Source organism: Pseudorasbora parva, chromosome 5 (genome assembly GCF_024679245.1).
Source record: "Pseudorasbora parva isolate DD20220531a chromosome 5, ASM2467924v1, whole genome shotgun sequence".
In the NCBI taxonomy this organism is placed as follows: Eukaryota; Metazoa; Chordata; class Actinopteri; order Cypriniformes; family Gobionidae; genus Pseudorasbora; species Pseudorasbora parva.
In genome coordinates this window covers 8,753,795-8,766,561 of record NC_090176.1, presented here as the reverse complement: position 1 = coordinate 8,766,561, position 12,767 = coordinate 8,753,795, and the positions used below count along the sequence as shown (strand labels likewise).

At 42.0% G+C, this 12,767-nt stretch overlaps 1 protein-coding gene across 5 annotated transcripts in view; it reads left to right on the top strand.

Moving 5' to 3' along the window:
* The window catches only part of rapgef4a (Rap guanine nucleotide exchange factor 4a), a 117,527-nt gene that overhangs the window by 85,491 nt on the left and 19,269 nt on the right, over positions 1-12,767 (top strand). For 4 of the 5 annotated variants that reach the window (XM_067443166.1, XM_067443169.1, XM_067443168.1 and 1 more), the window contains 8 exons: positions 2,547-2,597; positions 2,732-2,838; positions 5,508-5,629; positions 6,586-6,769; positions 7,085-7,169; positions 9,245-9,305; positions 10,638-10,714; positions 10,948-11,094. In XM_067443166.1, the coding sequence (XP_067299267.1) occupies positions 2,547-2,597; positions 2,732-2,838; positions 5,508-5,629; positions 6,586-6,769; positions 7,085-7,169; positions 9,245-9,305; positions 10,638-10,714; positions 10,948-11,094 (834 nt within the window). The remainder of the gene's footprint in view (positions 1-2,546; positions 2,598-2,731; positions 2,839-5,507; positions 5,630-6,585; positions 6,770-7,084; positions 7,170-9,244; positions 9,306-10,637; positions 10,715-10,947; positions 11,095-12,767) is intronic. The other variant, XM_067443167.1, reaches the window with a different exon arrangement.

Below are 12,767 nucleotides of genomic sequence, written 5' to 3'. Positions count from 1 at the left end.
GCCACAGACGCACCTTCTGTTCAAAGCGCTGATAAAGACTGCAGTATGACTCGAGGCTTGCCTGACATAATGACATTTTTATGTAATATGAGAAGACAGCAGCAGAATTCTACACAAGCCGCATGTGATGACATTTGTTCTGAAGTGCATGCTAATTGCATGCTGATTTGTTATGACAAATGGGCACATTCCAAGAAAATAGTAATAGCTTTGTACCTTTATTTTCTGAGCGTGTGGGATTTTATCATTCTTTAGCAATAGAACGGACCCAAAACAGTAAGGACTTCCACCGAGATGGGGATCTTCCTCGTCCCCATCTCTCCCACATTCCCAAGGAGAGAGGCATCAGCGGTGGACCATCTCTGGGGGCTTCGGCAGGATGGTTTCCCGCTGGAGGGGTATGTGGAGGAATTTGCTGAGCTATCCAGTTTGCTGAGCTGGCCAGATGCTCTTTTAAACGCGTGTTTTATGATGGGCCTGGACGAGGACACCATTCACTATATTGATCCTGCCCGTTTTTTCCTAGTCAAGTCAATGAATCTGATACTGTTTTTAAATTGTTCTGATTTCGAAATTGAAGAGGTTCATGCGAATGTGTGTCTTCCTCGTCCAGTGCCCTCAGAAGAACATGCGGCCTGGCCAGTTCCCCCACAGCTAGTTTCCTCCACAAATACCTCCAGTGGGCCTTCCCAAGCTGTCCTACCTGTCCCAAAGCCCAAACCGTCAAGAAAGATGGCCGCCACAAAGCCCTAATCTCTGGCAAGAGATTATGGGGGGCAAGAGCCACAGAGTTACCAGGACCACTGGCTTTTTGACTTTTGGAGCGATCCTGTCGCTCCAGCTCTTCACGAGCCCGCACCAGTTCCCTACGAGCCCTCTCCAGTTCCCCACGAGCCCTCTCCAGTTCCCCACGAGCCCGCTCCAGTTCCCCACGAGCCCTCTCCAGTTCCCCACGAGCCCGCTCCAGTTCCCCACGAGCCCTCTCCAGTTCCCCACGAGCCCGCTCCAGTTCCCCACGAGCCCTCTCCAGTTCCCCACGAGCCCGCACCAGTTCCCCACGAACCCTCTCCAGTTCCCCAAAAGCCTGTCACTCAAGTTCCCCACGAGCCTGCTACAGTTCCCAACGAAACCGCTCCAGTTCCCCACGAGCCCGCTCCAGTTCCCTACGTAACCCCTCCAGTTCCCAATGAGCCTGCTCCACTTCCCCACGAAACCGCCCAAGTTTCCCACAAAACCCCTCCAGTTCCCTACAAGCCCCCTCCAGTTCCCCACGAGCCCGCTCCAGTTCCCCACGAGCGAGTTCCCCATGAGCCCGGTACAGTTCCCCACGAGCGAGTTTCCCACGAGCCCGGTACAGTTTCCCACGAGCGAGTTCCCCTTGAGCCCGCTCCAGTTCCCCACGAGCCCGCTCCAGTTACCCACGAGCCCGCTCCAGTTACCCACGAGCCCGCTTTCTTACCCACGAGCCTGCTCCAGTTCCCCACAAACCTGCTCCAGTTCCCCACAAACCTGCTCCAGTTCCCGAACAAGCCCGCTCCAGTTCCCCACGAGCCCGCTCCAGTTCCCCACGAGCCCGCTCCAGTTCCCCACGAGCCTGCTCCAGTTACCCACGAGCCCGCTCCAGTTACCCACGAGCCCGCTTTCTTACCCACGAGCCTGCTCCAGTTCCCCACAAACCTGCTCCAGTTCCCCACAAACCTGCTCCAGTTCCCGAACAAGCCCGCTCCAGTTCCCCACGAGCCCGCTCCAGTTCCCCACGAGCCCGCTCCAGTTCCCCACGAGCCCTCTCCAGTTCCCCACGAGGCCATCGATCCAGTTCCCCACAAGCCCGCTCCAGTTCCCCACGAACCTACTCCAGTTCCCGAACAAGCCCGCTCCAGTTCCCCACGAGCCCGCTCCAGTTCCCCACGAGCCCGCTCCAGTTCCCCACGAGCCCACTCCAGTTCCCCACGAGCCCGCTCCAGTTCCCCACGAGCCCGCTCCAGTTCCCCACGAGCCCGCTCCAGTTACCCACGAGCCCGCTTTCTTACCCACGAGCCTGCTCCAGTTCCCCACAAACCTGCTCCAGTTCCCCACAAACCTGCTCCAGTTCCCGAACAAGCCCGCTCCAGTTCCCCACGAGCCCGCTCCAGTTCCCCACGAGCCCGCTCCAGTTCCCCATGAGCCCGCTCCAGTTCCCCACGAGCCCGCTCCAGTTCCCCACGAGCCCTCTCCAGTTCCCCACGAGGCCATCGATCCAGTTCCCCACAAGCCCGCTCCAGTTCCCCACGAACCTGCTCCAGTTCCCCACGAGCCCGCTCCAGTTCCCCACGAACCTGCTCCAGTTCCCCACGAGCCCGCTCCAGTTCCCCACGAGATCGCTCCAGTTCCCCACGATATCGCTCCAGTTCCTCACGAGCTACGAGCGATTTACAGTTTACTCTGTCATCCAGAAAAAAATAAAAACTGTTTGCCAATATTTCACTATGTATTTGTGTTGTATAAGGGTTAAAAAACACTAAAGAAGAAACCTAATGGTCCATCATTCTCATCCTTTTGTTTTCCAGAACTCATTAATTCAAAGTCCCACCAAACGTCACCCCAAATCCATTACTCAGGTATTCAACCATCCTGTTGGTCAGTCCATCTCCTGTCCTTCACAGTGCTGAATTGAATTCTGTAACATTATGTAGGGATAGAGTGGTTTATGTCTTTCTCTCTCTGTTTCTGTGTATTGATGTTTGTCTCTCAGGTGCCGTCAGAAAAGATCCTACGGGCATGTAAAGTGTTACGAAACACCATCTTGTTCCGAGCACCTCAAATAATCAGAGACAGGAAGTACCACCTAAAAACATACAGGTAAATATAGGTATTATTATTTTTATTTTTTTCATGTTATACTTTATCAGCACATTTTATTTGCACTTTGTAATAATTTCAAATGAAAATATTTGCTTTAAAATACATCATCATTGTTAATCATTAAATCATTATTTTAATAATTTTTGTTGTGCTTTGGTCCTTGGTCATAAAATACCGAAACATTTTATGTTTTGAATTTTTTTTTTGCTTCATCGGAATGGAATGACACTGGGTGACTTTTGTTGCATCAGCTATGTAAACACAATAAAAATCAATGGAGATGTTTCAGTTATGTTAAAGGGTCGGACATTTTTTTCACACTTGTCTCCTTCGTGGTCAAAAATGACCAACATAGGAAATTAATGGGAAATACGCAAACATTTAAAAAGTATGGGAATCTTTTGGTGATACAAACAAATCAGCCATGATCCAAAAAAAAGTGCCACAGCAATTTAGGGGTGACACTCTAAAATATCAAGAGTGCAAAATAGACACACACACACACACACACACACACACACACACATGAATGAACTAGTGCGGCTATAACACAGAGCACTTTTTTGCAAATGTGTGAAACAAAATCAATAATTCAGCCACAATGCAGTAAAAAAACAAGCTGCAAGGAAGAGGTTACACTCTAAAACATCAAGAGTTCAAGTCAGACACAAACACTCAAACACACACTTAAGGCATACATTTTAAGACTTCGGTCACTTTTTACCATGAAGAGGACAACTGTGACCCTTAAACGAAGAGGACCAGAGGGTTAAAGTGCACTTATTTTGATGTGTTGACTAACTTACTAAAGCACATGTTAAGTACTTGATTATAATTTTGACTACTTTGTTATTTAATATTACATTTAAAGTAAATATATTTGAAATATTATATATAAATAAATAATATATATTATAAATAAATATGAAATTTCAAGGTTGTAGAAAGCACATGATAACAAAAGGAGTCCCTTTCATGCATGAATTATGAAAAAGATTGTCTAGATTTTTTAAAGATTATTTTTATTACTTTAATATGATGCTAAAATTGATATCCCTTTTCATTTTTACAAAATTTAGTTTTATTTAAAAATGATTTAACTGTCCACGTATGTGGGCACCATGCAACTAAGGCGTAAAATGGGACATTAAGCCACAGATGACAATATGGAACGTTGTGTTTTTATTATGGCATGTTATACTATATATATCAGCCCAGTTATTAAAAACAATAATGTATAAATGTGGAAACCTAGAGCTGGGCTTTGCTGGCTCATACTCCTCATCACTGCTGTCCCTGTCACTTCCACTGTCCTCTGATATATTCTCTATTACTCTGGACTGAGTGCTTGACCTGTGCTGTCCCTGTACCTAATAATAACTTTATTTTTATTTTTATAGAGCGCTTTTAAAAGTCATTTCTCAGAGCACTTCACATTAGTAAAATTAAGATAGATAAAACAGGGATGGTAAACACAGTATAAATAAAGCATTCCAAAAAAAACAACAACAAAAAACCTGTGCAAAATGCAAATTTGTCTCTGTATGTATGTGTATGGTTGCCATTTAATTCAGTAATATGTCATTTTTATTGGTTATTTATGTTTAATATCTTTTTTATTACAATATAAGACAAATCATAACAAATTTGCAAAAATAGAACAGATATACTAGCAGGTTACAGAAATCAGACTTTATGCAATCTACTGTTGCATGACATTCACATACGTGGACAGTTAGTTTTTGGTGTATAAAAACTACATTTTACTCTAAATTTTAGTTTATAAAATACTAAAATATTCATCATACTTTACTATATATTTTTTAGCTCAATTGACCTCCTTGAATAAAAGTTTTTCATAATATGCCTGGGGCATTTAGCACATGGCTATCACTGTCAGACATCTTGGATTAATGATGATCAAGCAATGAATATTCGGAATACAAGACAGTAGCCAATGTTACAATACTGCTGTCAGTCTACTGACACTGCCCTCAAGTGGTTTGGAGAAAATTACCATGAGAAATGACCCTAATGGAGTTAAAAGCTTTAATTTAGTCTGAAAGCTTCAACTCTATCCAGCGGAAACGGATGAAGTCGCGTCGTCCATATTTTTTACGGCCTATGGGGGGGGGGGGGCAGCAAGGAGACAGGAGATATAATACTAGCAATAATAATAGAAATAATATACACGCATCACACCTTATACAGAGAAATGACTCTGGCTGTGTATGAATTTTAAGACATGAAACTTTATTTTTAAGCAATTATACTGTCACTCCGAGCAAGATGATGGTAAACATTTTTTATATAATATAGTGTAATTTAGTAATAGGGGATTGTATGTGTTGTAAACAGAACATATGATATAGATATAGTTCACAAACAACTGACAGTCATGACCTAAATATGATTTTCATTTACAATAATAAATCCTAAAGTTCAGCATTATTAACTCGCTTTTCGTGCCATCAGTCCTGCACACTCGGAATGTAGTGAGGTAAAATTTTCCCAAAATAAAAATACTCAGATAAAGTATAGATACTTCAAAAGTGTACTTTAGTACAGTTATGAAGTAAAAATAGTTTGTTACTGTCCACCACCGGTGTTGAGTTGCTTAATGGATTATTTCTTTTAAGTATCCTGCATACCTGTGTTTGTTGTAGGCGGTGCTGTATGGGCACAGAGCTTGTTGATTGGCTGTTACAGCACACTTCCTGTGTGCACTCTCGTGTTCAGGCCGTGGGGATGTGGCAGGTGCTGCTGGAGGAGGGAGTCTTAAACCACGGTAAGTGTGTCATTCATTCACTACCATTCAAAACTTTGGGGTCATTAAAAAGAAATGAATAATTTTATCAAAAATCACATTGTTACAAAAAATGCTTGATAATAACCATTAATGTTTCTTAGTATTCCTTAGAATTACTCAATCAAATCATTATAAACAATATAACAAAAAAAGTTAGAATTATAAAAGTGCCTGTTTTTCCATCATTTTTTGTTGTTGTAAAAATTGCATAGGGCCGCTAATGACCCGAGGTGTGTAACAGTGTAAGTATATTTTTATGCACAACAATAATTGGATTTTTGATGACTGAATAAGTGCAATTCAGCTTTATTCACCAATGTCTGACATACAATCATGAAGTTCACTCATAGTCACCGCAGGCAGACACAAAAGAATAGGAAGAAACATCAGCTAAACTTGAAATGGCTCAGTGATTTACTGCAGAGTGAGTGCTGAATGTGTGTGTCACTGTCACTGATGGTCTATCTGGTGAAGAAGCTGTCAGAGATCAAAATATTGATGTTGAGAATGATAGTTTTGAGAATATGTTTGAGATGGCGAATATGAGCCAGATGCTGAATATACTGGGAAATGGACAGTGATGATGGTATAAAACATCTGCTCAAACTAAACCTTTCCAAGCTCCAAAAGTTAACAAAATATGCTTAATTTAATTATTTTGTAATTGTTACTCTAAAGTCTTATTAATATAAGACTCTCCTGATATTAGATAAGAATCACGACAGATAAGGACACATCGGTGTTAGATATAGATACAGGTTGCTAAAGACCCAAATATGTAATGACGCTTGGCGAAACATAATTTTTTTTATGTTTATTTAATTAATTTATCGAGTTTATTAAGGTTTATTATCCAGATGACAATTTTGCTTTAGAGTCTCTGTGTTTTATGGTTGACCTGTTCTTTGTGGTTCCTGTTCTGTGTTTTGCTGCAGTGGACAAGGAGCTGAGTTTCCAAGACAAGTATCTGTTTTATCGATTCCTGGACGATGAGGCAGAGGAGGCACCCCTCCCCAATGAGGAAGAGCAGAAAGAGAGTGATGAAGAACTGCAGGACACCCTCCTGCTCCTCTCTCAGATCGGACCTGACGCCCATCTGCGAATGATCCTGCGGAAACAGTACGTTCTGCTAATATGAGTCATTACGTCCCCCTAGAGGACTCTGGGCTATAAAGAGACGTGCCTCAAAGCAATCTGATCTATATCTGCCACTGTTTGGCTGCTTTCCTATGAACTTTCCCACAATTCTGATAGTCGGAAACTCTCCAAAGACAGATTAGACTTTTATATGCATGTGTAACTGAAGCAGAGAACTTTTAAAGGTCCTGGAAGATGTAAAATCTGCACCAGGCCAAAACTTTTTAAAATGTCAGAATAAGTTTCAAAGTTATCACTGCCCAATGACATTATTGTCCTTTCTGCTCTTCACTGCAGGCCTGGCCAGAGGACAGTAGATGACTTGGAGATCATTTACGAGGAGCTGCTGCATATTAAAGCCTTATCACATCTCTCCACCACTGTAAGTCCACATAATGACCACATACAAACTCTGAAGTTTCTGGACTGACAACAGCATTTAAATACGGGAGTGAATCCCTGTGTGTGTACGAAAAGCGACTCACTTCCAAAACTGCAGTGATTGACACTGTGGTAATAGTGTTCTGGTGCCTCGTGTGTTTAGTATCCGCTATTCTGAAAACAGAACTATATTACAGCGGCAAAAGACTCGTTATTAGGGGCTCACGAGACGAGACACGAGATTGGGCTCACGAGAACGAGACAAGATTTTTACACAGTATTTTTAAGGAATCCTCAATGACAAAATTCATGAAATAGTCTGTAGACAACAATACTCAAGCACTGTAAAAGGATTTGCCACAAACTCAGCTGTCTGGCTTCTCCCCTGTATGAATGTCTCTTCCGACTTTATAACTGGCTTATGAGCTTCTACAACTTTTGACCTCCTATCTGAACTCCTTTCCACAAATTGATCATAGATATAAAAACAGTGTAAATAAAAATTAATAACACACTTTTCTCTTAGTCTTCTCGCAAACAATACATCCAACCGTAATCAAAGTAGTCACTCAATATTCAAAGTGCAAATAGAGACCAAATTTTTCTTCAAGCATTATACAGAGCTAAGAGATGGTTACAACTACACAGCCCAGCCTAAGATAGCGTTCATATTGGGAGATATTTGCATGCATCAGGGAGCTGCTTTAAAAATGCGGGGCATTGAAATCGCGTTTGAATGCACACTCAAGTTTACTTTCGCTTTCAAATTTGCGATCGTGCGTACTCTGTGAATAGGGAGCTGTGAATAATGCACAACGAATCATCTGCCATGGTCCTGTCAGTCATCGCTTCACGTGATCAGTGAACTCAGATTCTTGCTGCGCACTATGTACAGCTTGTGTTGGATGAGCTGGATGGATCTGAAGCGACCATTATCCACTTGAGTTAAATTGTTTTTATTTCTATAAAAAGCCTTGTGGAGGCGTAATGTAAACATAGCATTGGCATATTCTATCCTAACTTCACACCCACACTCGGTCATGGCAATATTGCGCCAGCCTTAGCCAATATCCAGCCTTGGCTCCCCAAGTGCATCAGTGAGCCTTGGCCGCCCATAACCCTGTGGCCGGTTCTTCACTGTTCCTTCCTTGGAGCACTTTTGATAGAGACTGACCCCTGCAGACCGGGAACACCCCACAAGAGCTGCAGTCTTGGAGATGCTCTGACCCAGTCGTCTAGCCATCACAATTTGGCCCTTGTCAAACTCGCTCAAATCCTTATGCTTGCCCATTTTACCTGCTTCTAACACATCAACAAAATGTTCACTTTCTGCCTAATATATCCCACCCACTAACAGGTGCCATGATGATAATCAGTGTTAATCACTTCACCTGACAGTGGTCATAATGTTATGCCTGATTTGTGTGTATACACGCCAAACCAAATATAATGTTGGATGGATCAGTTATGTCAAATATGGTTAGTAAATCTACAGAGAGGTTTGGAAATTTGAATCTGGAAAGGTATGGAATTTAAAAATGTTAAATATGTCCAAAAGCATTACTGCACATATTCATTTTAAGTATATTGTTTCCACAATAAGTGCTCTTTTTAAAAATGTTCCTCTCTAAGTGTTTAAAATATACTATAAGCCTTTTGAAGTCAGGATGTGTGAATAAACAGACTAAAATTAAAGTCATTCTTCACTGAAAAAGAAGATTTGAGCCAGGTTTGACTTCAGTAATGAGATATGCAAGAACAAACAGTGTCATTAACATCAAACCTTGTGTGGTGTATCTTGACACGCCACATGAATGAGATTTAACAGGTGTGATTTTCATATTAATTTTGGTCTGATTCTTCCTTTTGTGTTCCACAGAGGGGGCAAAATAAGTTTAATGGGTTTGGAATGACACAGTTGTGCATAAAAATGAATAGCAAGCTGAGCTTTAATATGTGTGCTTTGTTTAAAATATCGTCTGCTTTCAAATAAAGCAGAGTTTAATTTCTTCATAATGACATGGTGACATTTGTTTCATCAGTAATGTAGTCTTTTGTATTCTCTTTTCTCCTCAGGTGAAGAGGGAACTCGCTGGTGTTCTAATATTTGAGTCGCATGCAAAAGCAGGCACAGTGTGTGAGTGTCAAAAATGATTATACCATGTACATACACTCACCTAAAGGATTATTAGGAACACCTGTTCAATTTCTCAGTAATGCAATTATCTAATCAACCAATCACATGGCAGTTGCTTCAATGCATTTAGGGCTGTGGTCCTGGTCAAGACAATCTCCTGAACACCAAACTGAATGTCAGAATGGGAAAGAAAGATGATTTAAGCAATTTTTAGCGTGGCATGTTTGTTGGTGCCAGACGGGCCGGTCTGAGTGTTTCACAATCTGCTCAGTTACTGGGATTTTCACACACAACCATTTCTAGGGAGAATGGTGTGATAGGGAAAAAACATCCAGTATACCGACAGTCCTGTGGGCGACAATCCCTTGTTGATGCTCGAGGTCAGAGGAGAATGGACTGACTGATTCAAGCTGATAGAAGAGCAACTTTGACTGAAATAACCACTCGTTACAACCGAGGTATGCAGCAAAGCATTTGTGAAGCCACAACACGCACAACCTTGAGGTGGATGGGCTACAACAGCAGAAGACCCCACCGGGTACCACTCATCTCCACTACAAATAGGAAAAAGAGGGTACAATTTGCACAAGCTCACCAAAATTGGACAGTTGATGACTGAAATTTTTTTGCCTGGTCTGATGAGTCTCGATTTCTGTTGAAACATTCAGATGGTAAAGTCAGAATTTGGCGTAAACAGAATGAGAACATGGATCCATCATGCCGTGTTACCACTGTGCAGGCTGGTGGTGGTGGTGTAATGGTGTGGGGGATGTTTTCTTGGCACACTTTAGGCCCCTTAGTGCCAATTGGGCATCGTTTAAATGCCACGGCCTACCTGAGCATTGTTTCTGACCATGTCCATCCCTTTATGACCACCATGTACTCATCCTCTGATGGCTTCTTCCAGCAGGATAATGCACCATGTCACAAAGCTCGAATCATTTCTAATTGGTTTCTCGAACATGGCAATGAGTTTACTGTACTAAAATGGCCCCCACAGTCACCACATCTCAACCCAATAGAGCATCTTTGGGATGTCCTATCAATATGGGCCAACATTTCTAAAGAATGCTTTCAGCACCTTGTTGAATCAGTGTCACATAGAATTAAGGCAGTTCTGAAGGCGAAAGGGGGTCAAACACAGTATTAGTATGGTGTTCCTAATAATCCTTTAGGTGAGTGTACGTGCTAACTTTATAAAATTAGGTCAAACCACATAGAAACAAACACATTTTAAATGTCTGCTGGTAATCTGAATTTATCTGATTGATAAATGTTTCTGTGCTTTATTAGTCAAGTTTCATGTTAATTATTGATCTCTTTTGTCTGTAGTGTTTAATCAAGGGGAAGAGGGGACGTCATGGTACATCATTCTGAAGGGCTCCGTTAACGTGGTGATCTATGGGAAGGTCAGACTAGTAATCCTTTTCTAATGCTCCATGTTCAACAGACTAATTAAGCGTTTAATGTGTGATAATGCTGGCCTGCTAATGACTCTCAAGCCAATTATAGTACATGCAAGCTGTGCCAGGAAAGTGTGTGGGTGCAAATTCAATTACATCTAGAATATGTTTTCATAACTGTCAGTGCTGTTTGCTGCCTGGCTCTCGGCAGGCTGTTGAGATGTAATGTGTCTTCGCAGGGTGTAGTTTGTACGTTACATGAGGGAGATGACTTCGGGAAGCTGGCTCTGGTGAATGACGCACCTCGGGCAGCGTCGATCGTTCTGAGAGAGGACAACTGCCACTTCCTGAGAGTGGATAAGGAAGACTTCAACAGAATCCTCAGGGTCAGGTCTCATTATTCACTATGTGCGCTTAACAACCACAACACTACAAATGGTCTTTGTCAGATATTCTACACTGTAAACATTTACATTTAATCATTTAGCAGACACTACATCCAAAGCGACTTACAAAAAGAGGAGAGCAATAGAAGCAACTAAACAAGGGCAACAGCCAGCAAGTGCTGTAAGAAGTCTCAGTTAATCGAGCACAGTACACAAACTTTTTTTTTATAAATAAACAAACAAACAGAAAATTTAATTGGAGGCCTTTAGCCTCCTTGTTAGAGCATCCGACTCTCATGCCGGCGGACCCGGGTTCGAGTCCTAGTCTGAACAGAAGGGGTTACATTGGTGCCGTGACCCGATGGGAGTGAGGTTTAGGGGGGTGAGTGTAACAGAGGCCAGCTAGTAGTAGTTGCTGTGCGAGTAAACCTCACTCCTCTGACCTCAAGAGATGCTCTAGCGACTGACGCTAGGGGTTGCAGCCTTTAGCCTCCTTGTTAGAGTATCTGACTTTGATGCCGGCGGACCCGGGTTCGAGTCCTAGTCTGAACAGAAGGGGTTACATTGGTGCCGTGACCCAGATGGGAGTGAGGTTTAGGGGGGTGAGTGTAACAGAGGCCAGCTAGTAGTAGTTGCTGTGCGAGTAAACCTCACTCCTCTGACCTCAAGAGATGCTGTAGCGACTGACGCTAGGGGTTGCAGCCTTTAGCCTCCTTGTTGGAGTACCTGACTTTGATGCCGGCGGACCCGGGTTCGAGTCCTAGTCTGAATAGAAGGGGTTACATTGGTGCCATGACCCGATGGGAGTGAGGTTTAGGGGGGTGAGTGTAACAGAGGCCAGCTAGTAGTAGTTGCTGTGCGAGTAAACCTCACTCCTCTGACCTCAAGAGATGCTCTAGCGACTGACGCTAGGGGTTGCAGCCTTTAGCCTCCTTGTTAGAGCGTCTGACTTTCATGCTGGGGATCTGGGTTCGAGTCCCGGTCCGAACAGAAGGGGTTACACAAGTCAAAAACAAAACAAAGAATTTTTACAGTGTATTTTATAAAATCACAAAATGCAGTTCTGCTGTGCTAATACAGTACAGTGATGATAACAGATAAATAATTACTGTCATACTACCATTGGTGTATACACTACCAGTTATGCCAAAATGTTTGAAATTATTTTGTAGACCAATCAAAATTGTTGTGTAGTATGATGATGTACTATTATATTATTTACTAATATTTAGCTTTTGCTTCATATTTTCAGGTTTTATTATTAGTTTAGTTTTTTGTTTGTTTCTATTTTTCATTGATTTATTTTTATACATTTTTTATTTCAGTTTTAGTCAGTTTTGTACTTCAACTTCGACTTTATTTTCAGTGAGTTGCCAGCACAACATTTCTAGTTTTAATTTTTTTTATTTAATTCTCTGATTTTCATCAAGTTTTCATCATTTTTAATTTTAATATTGATTAAAAGCATCCCAGGATGCACAAGTGAATATACAGAGTAATCTAGACAAAGAAGCTCAAATTTAAAAGTCGTTACATAATTCTCCTATTTCCATTTTTGCAAGTGTACTTTTTAAACCTAATGACTATATAATTATCATCTAATTGTTTTCTCATGCTGTGTGTGGGCATGTTTTTGTGAAATATCAGGACACAATTGTGTATAATGACATGGG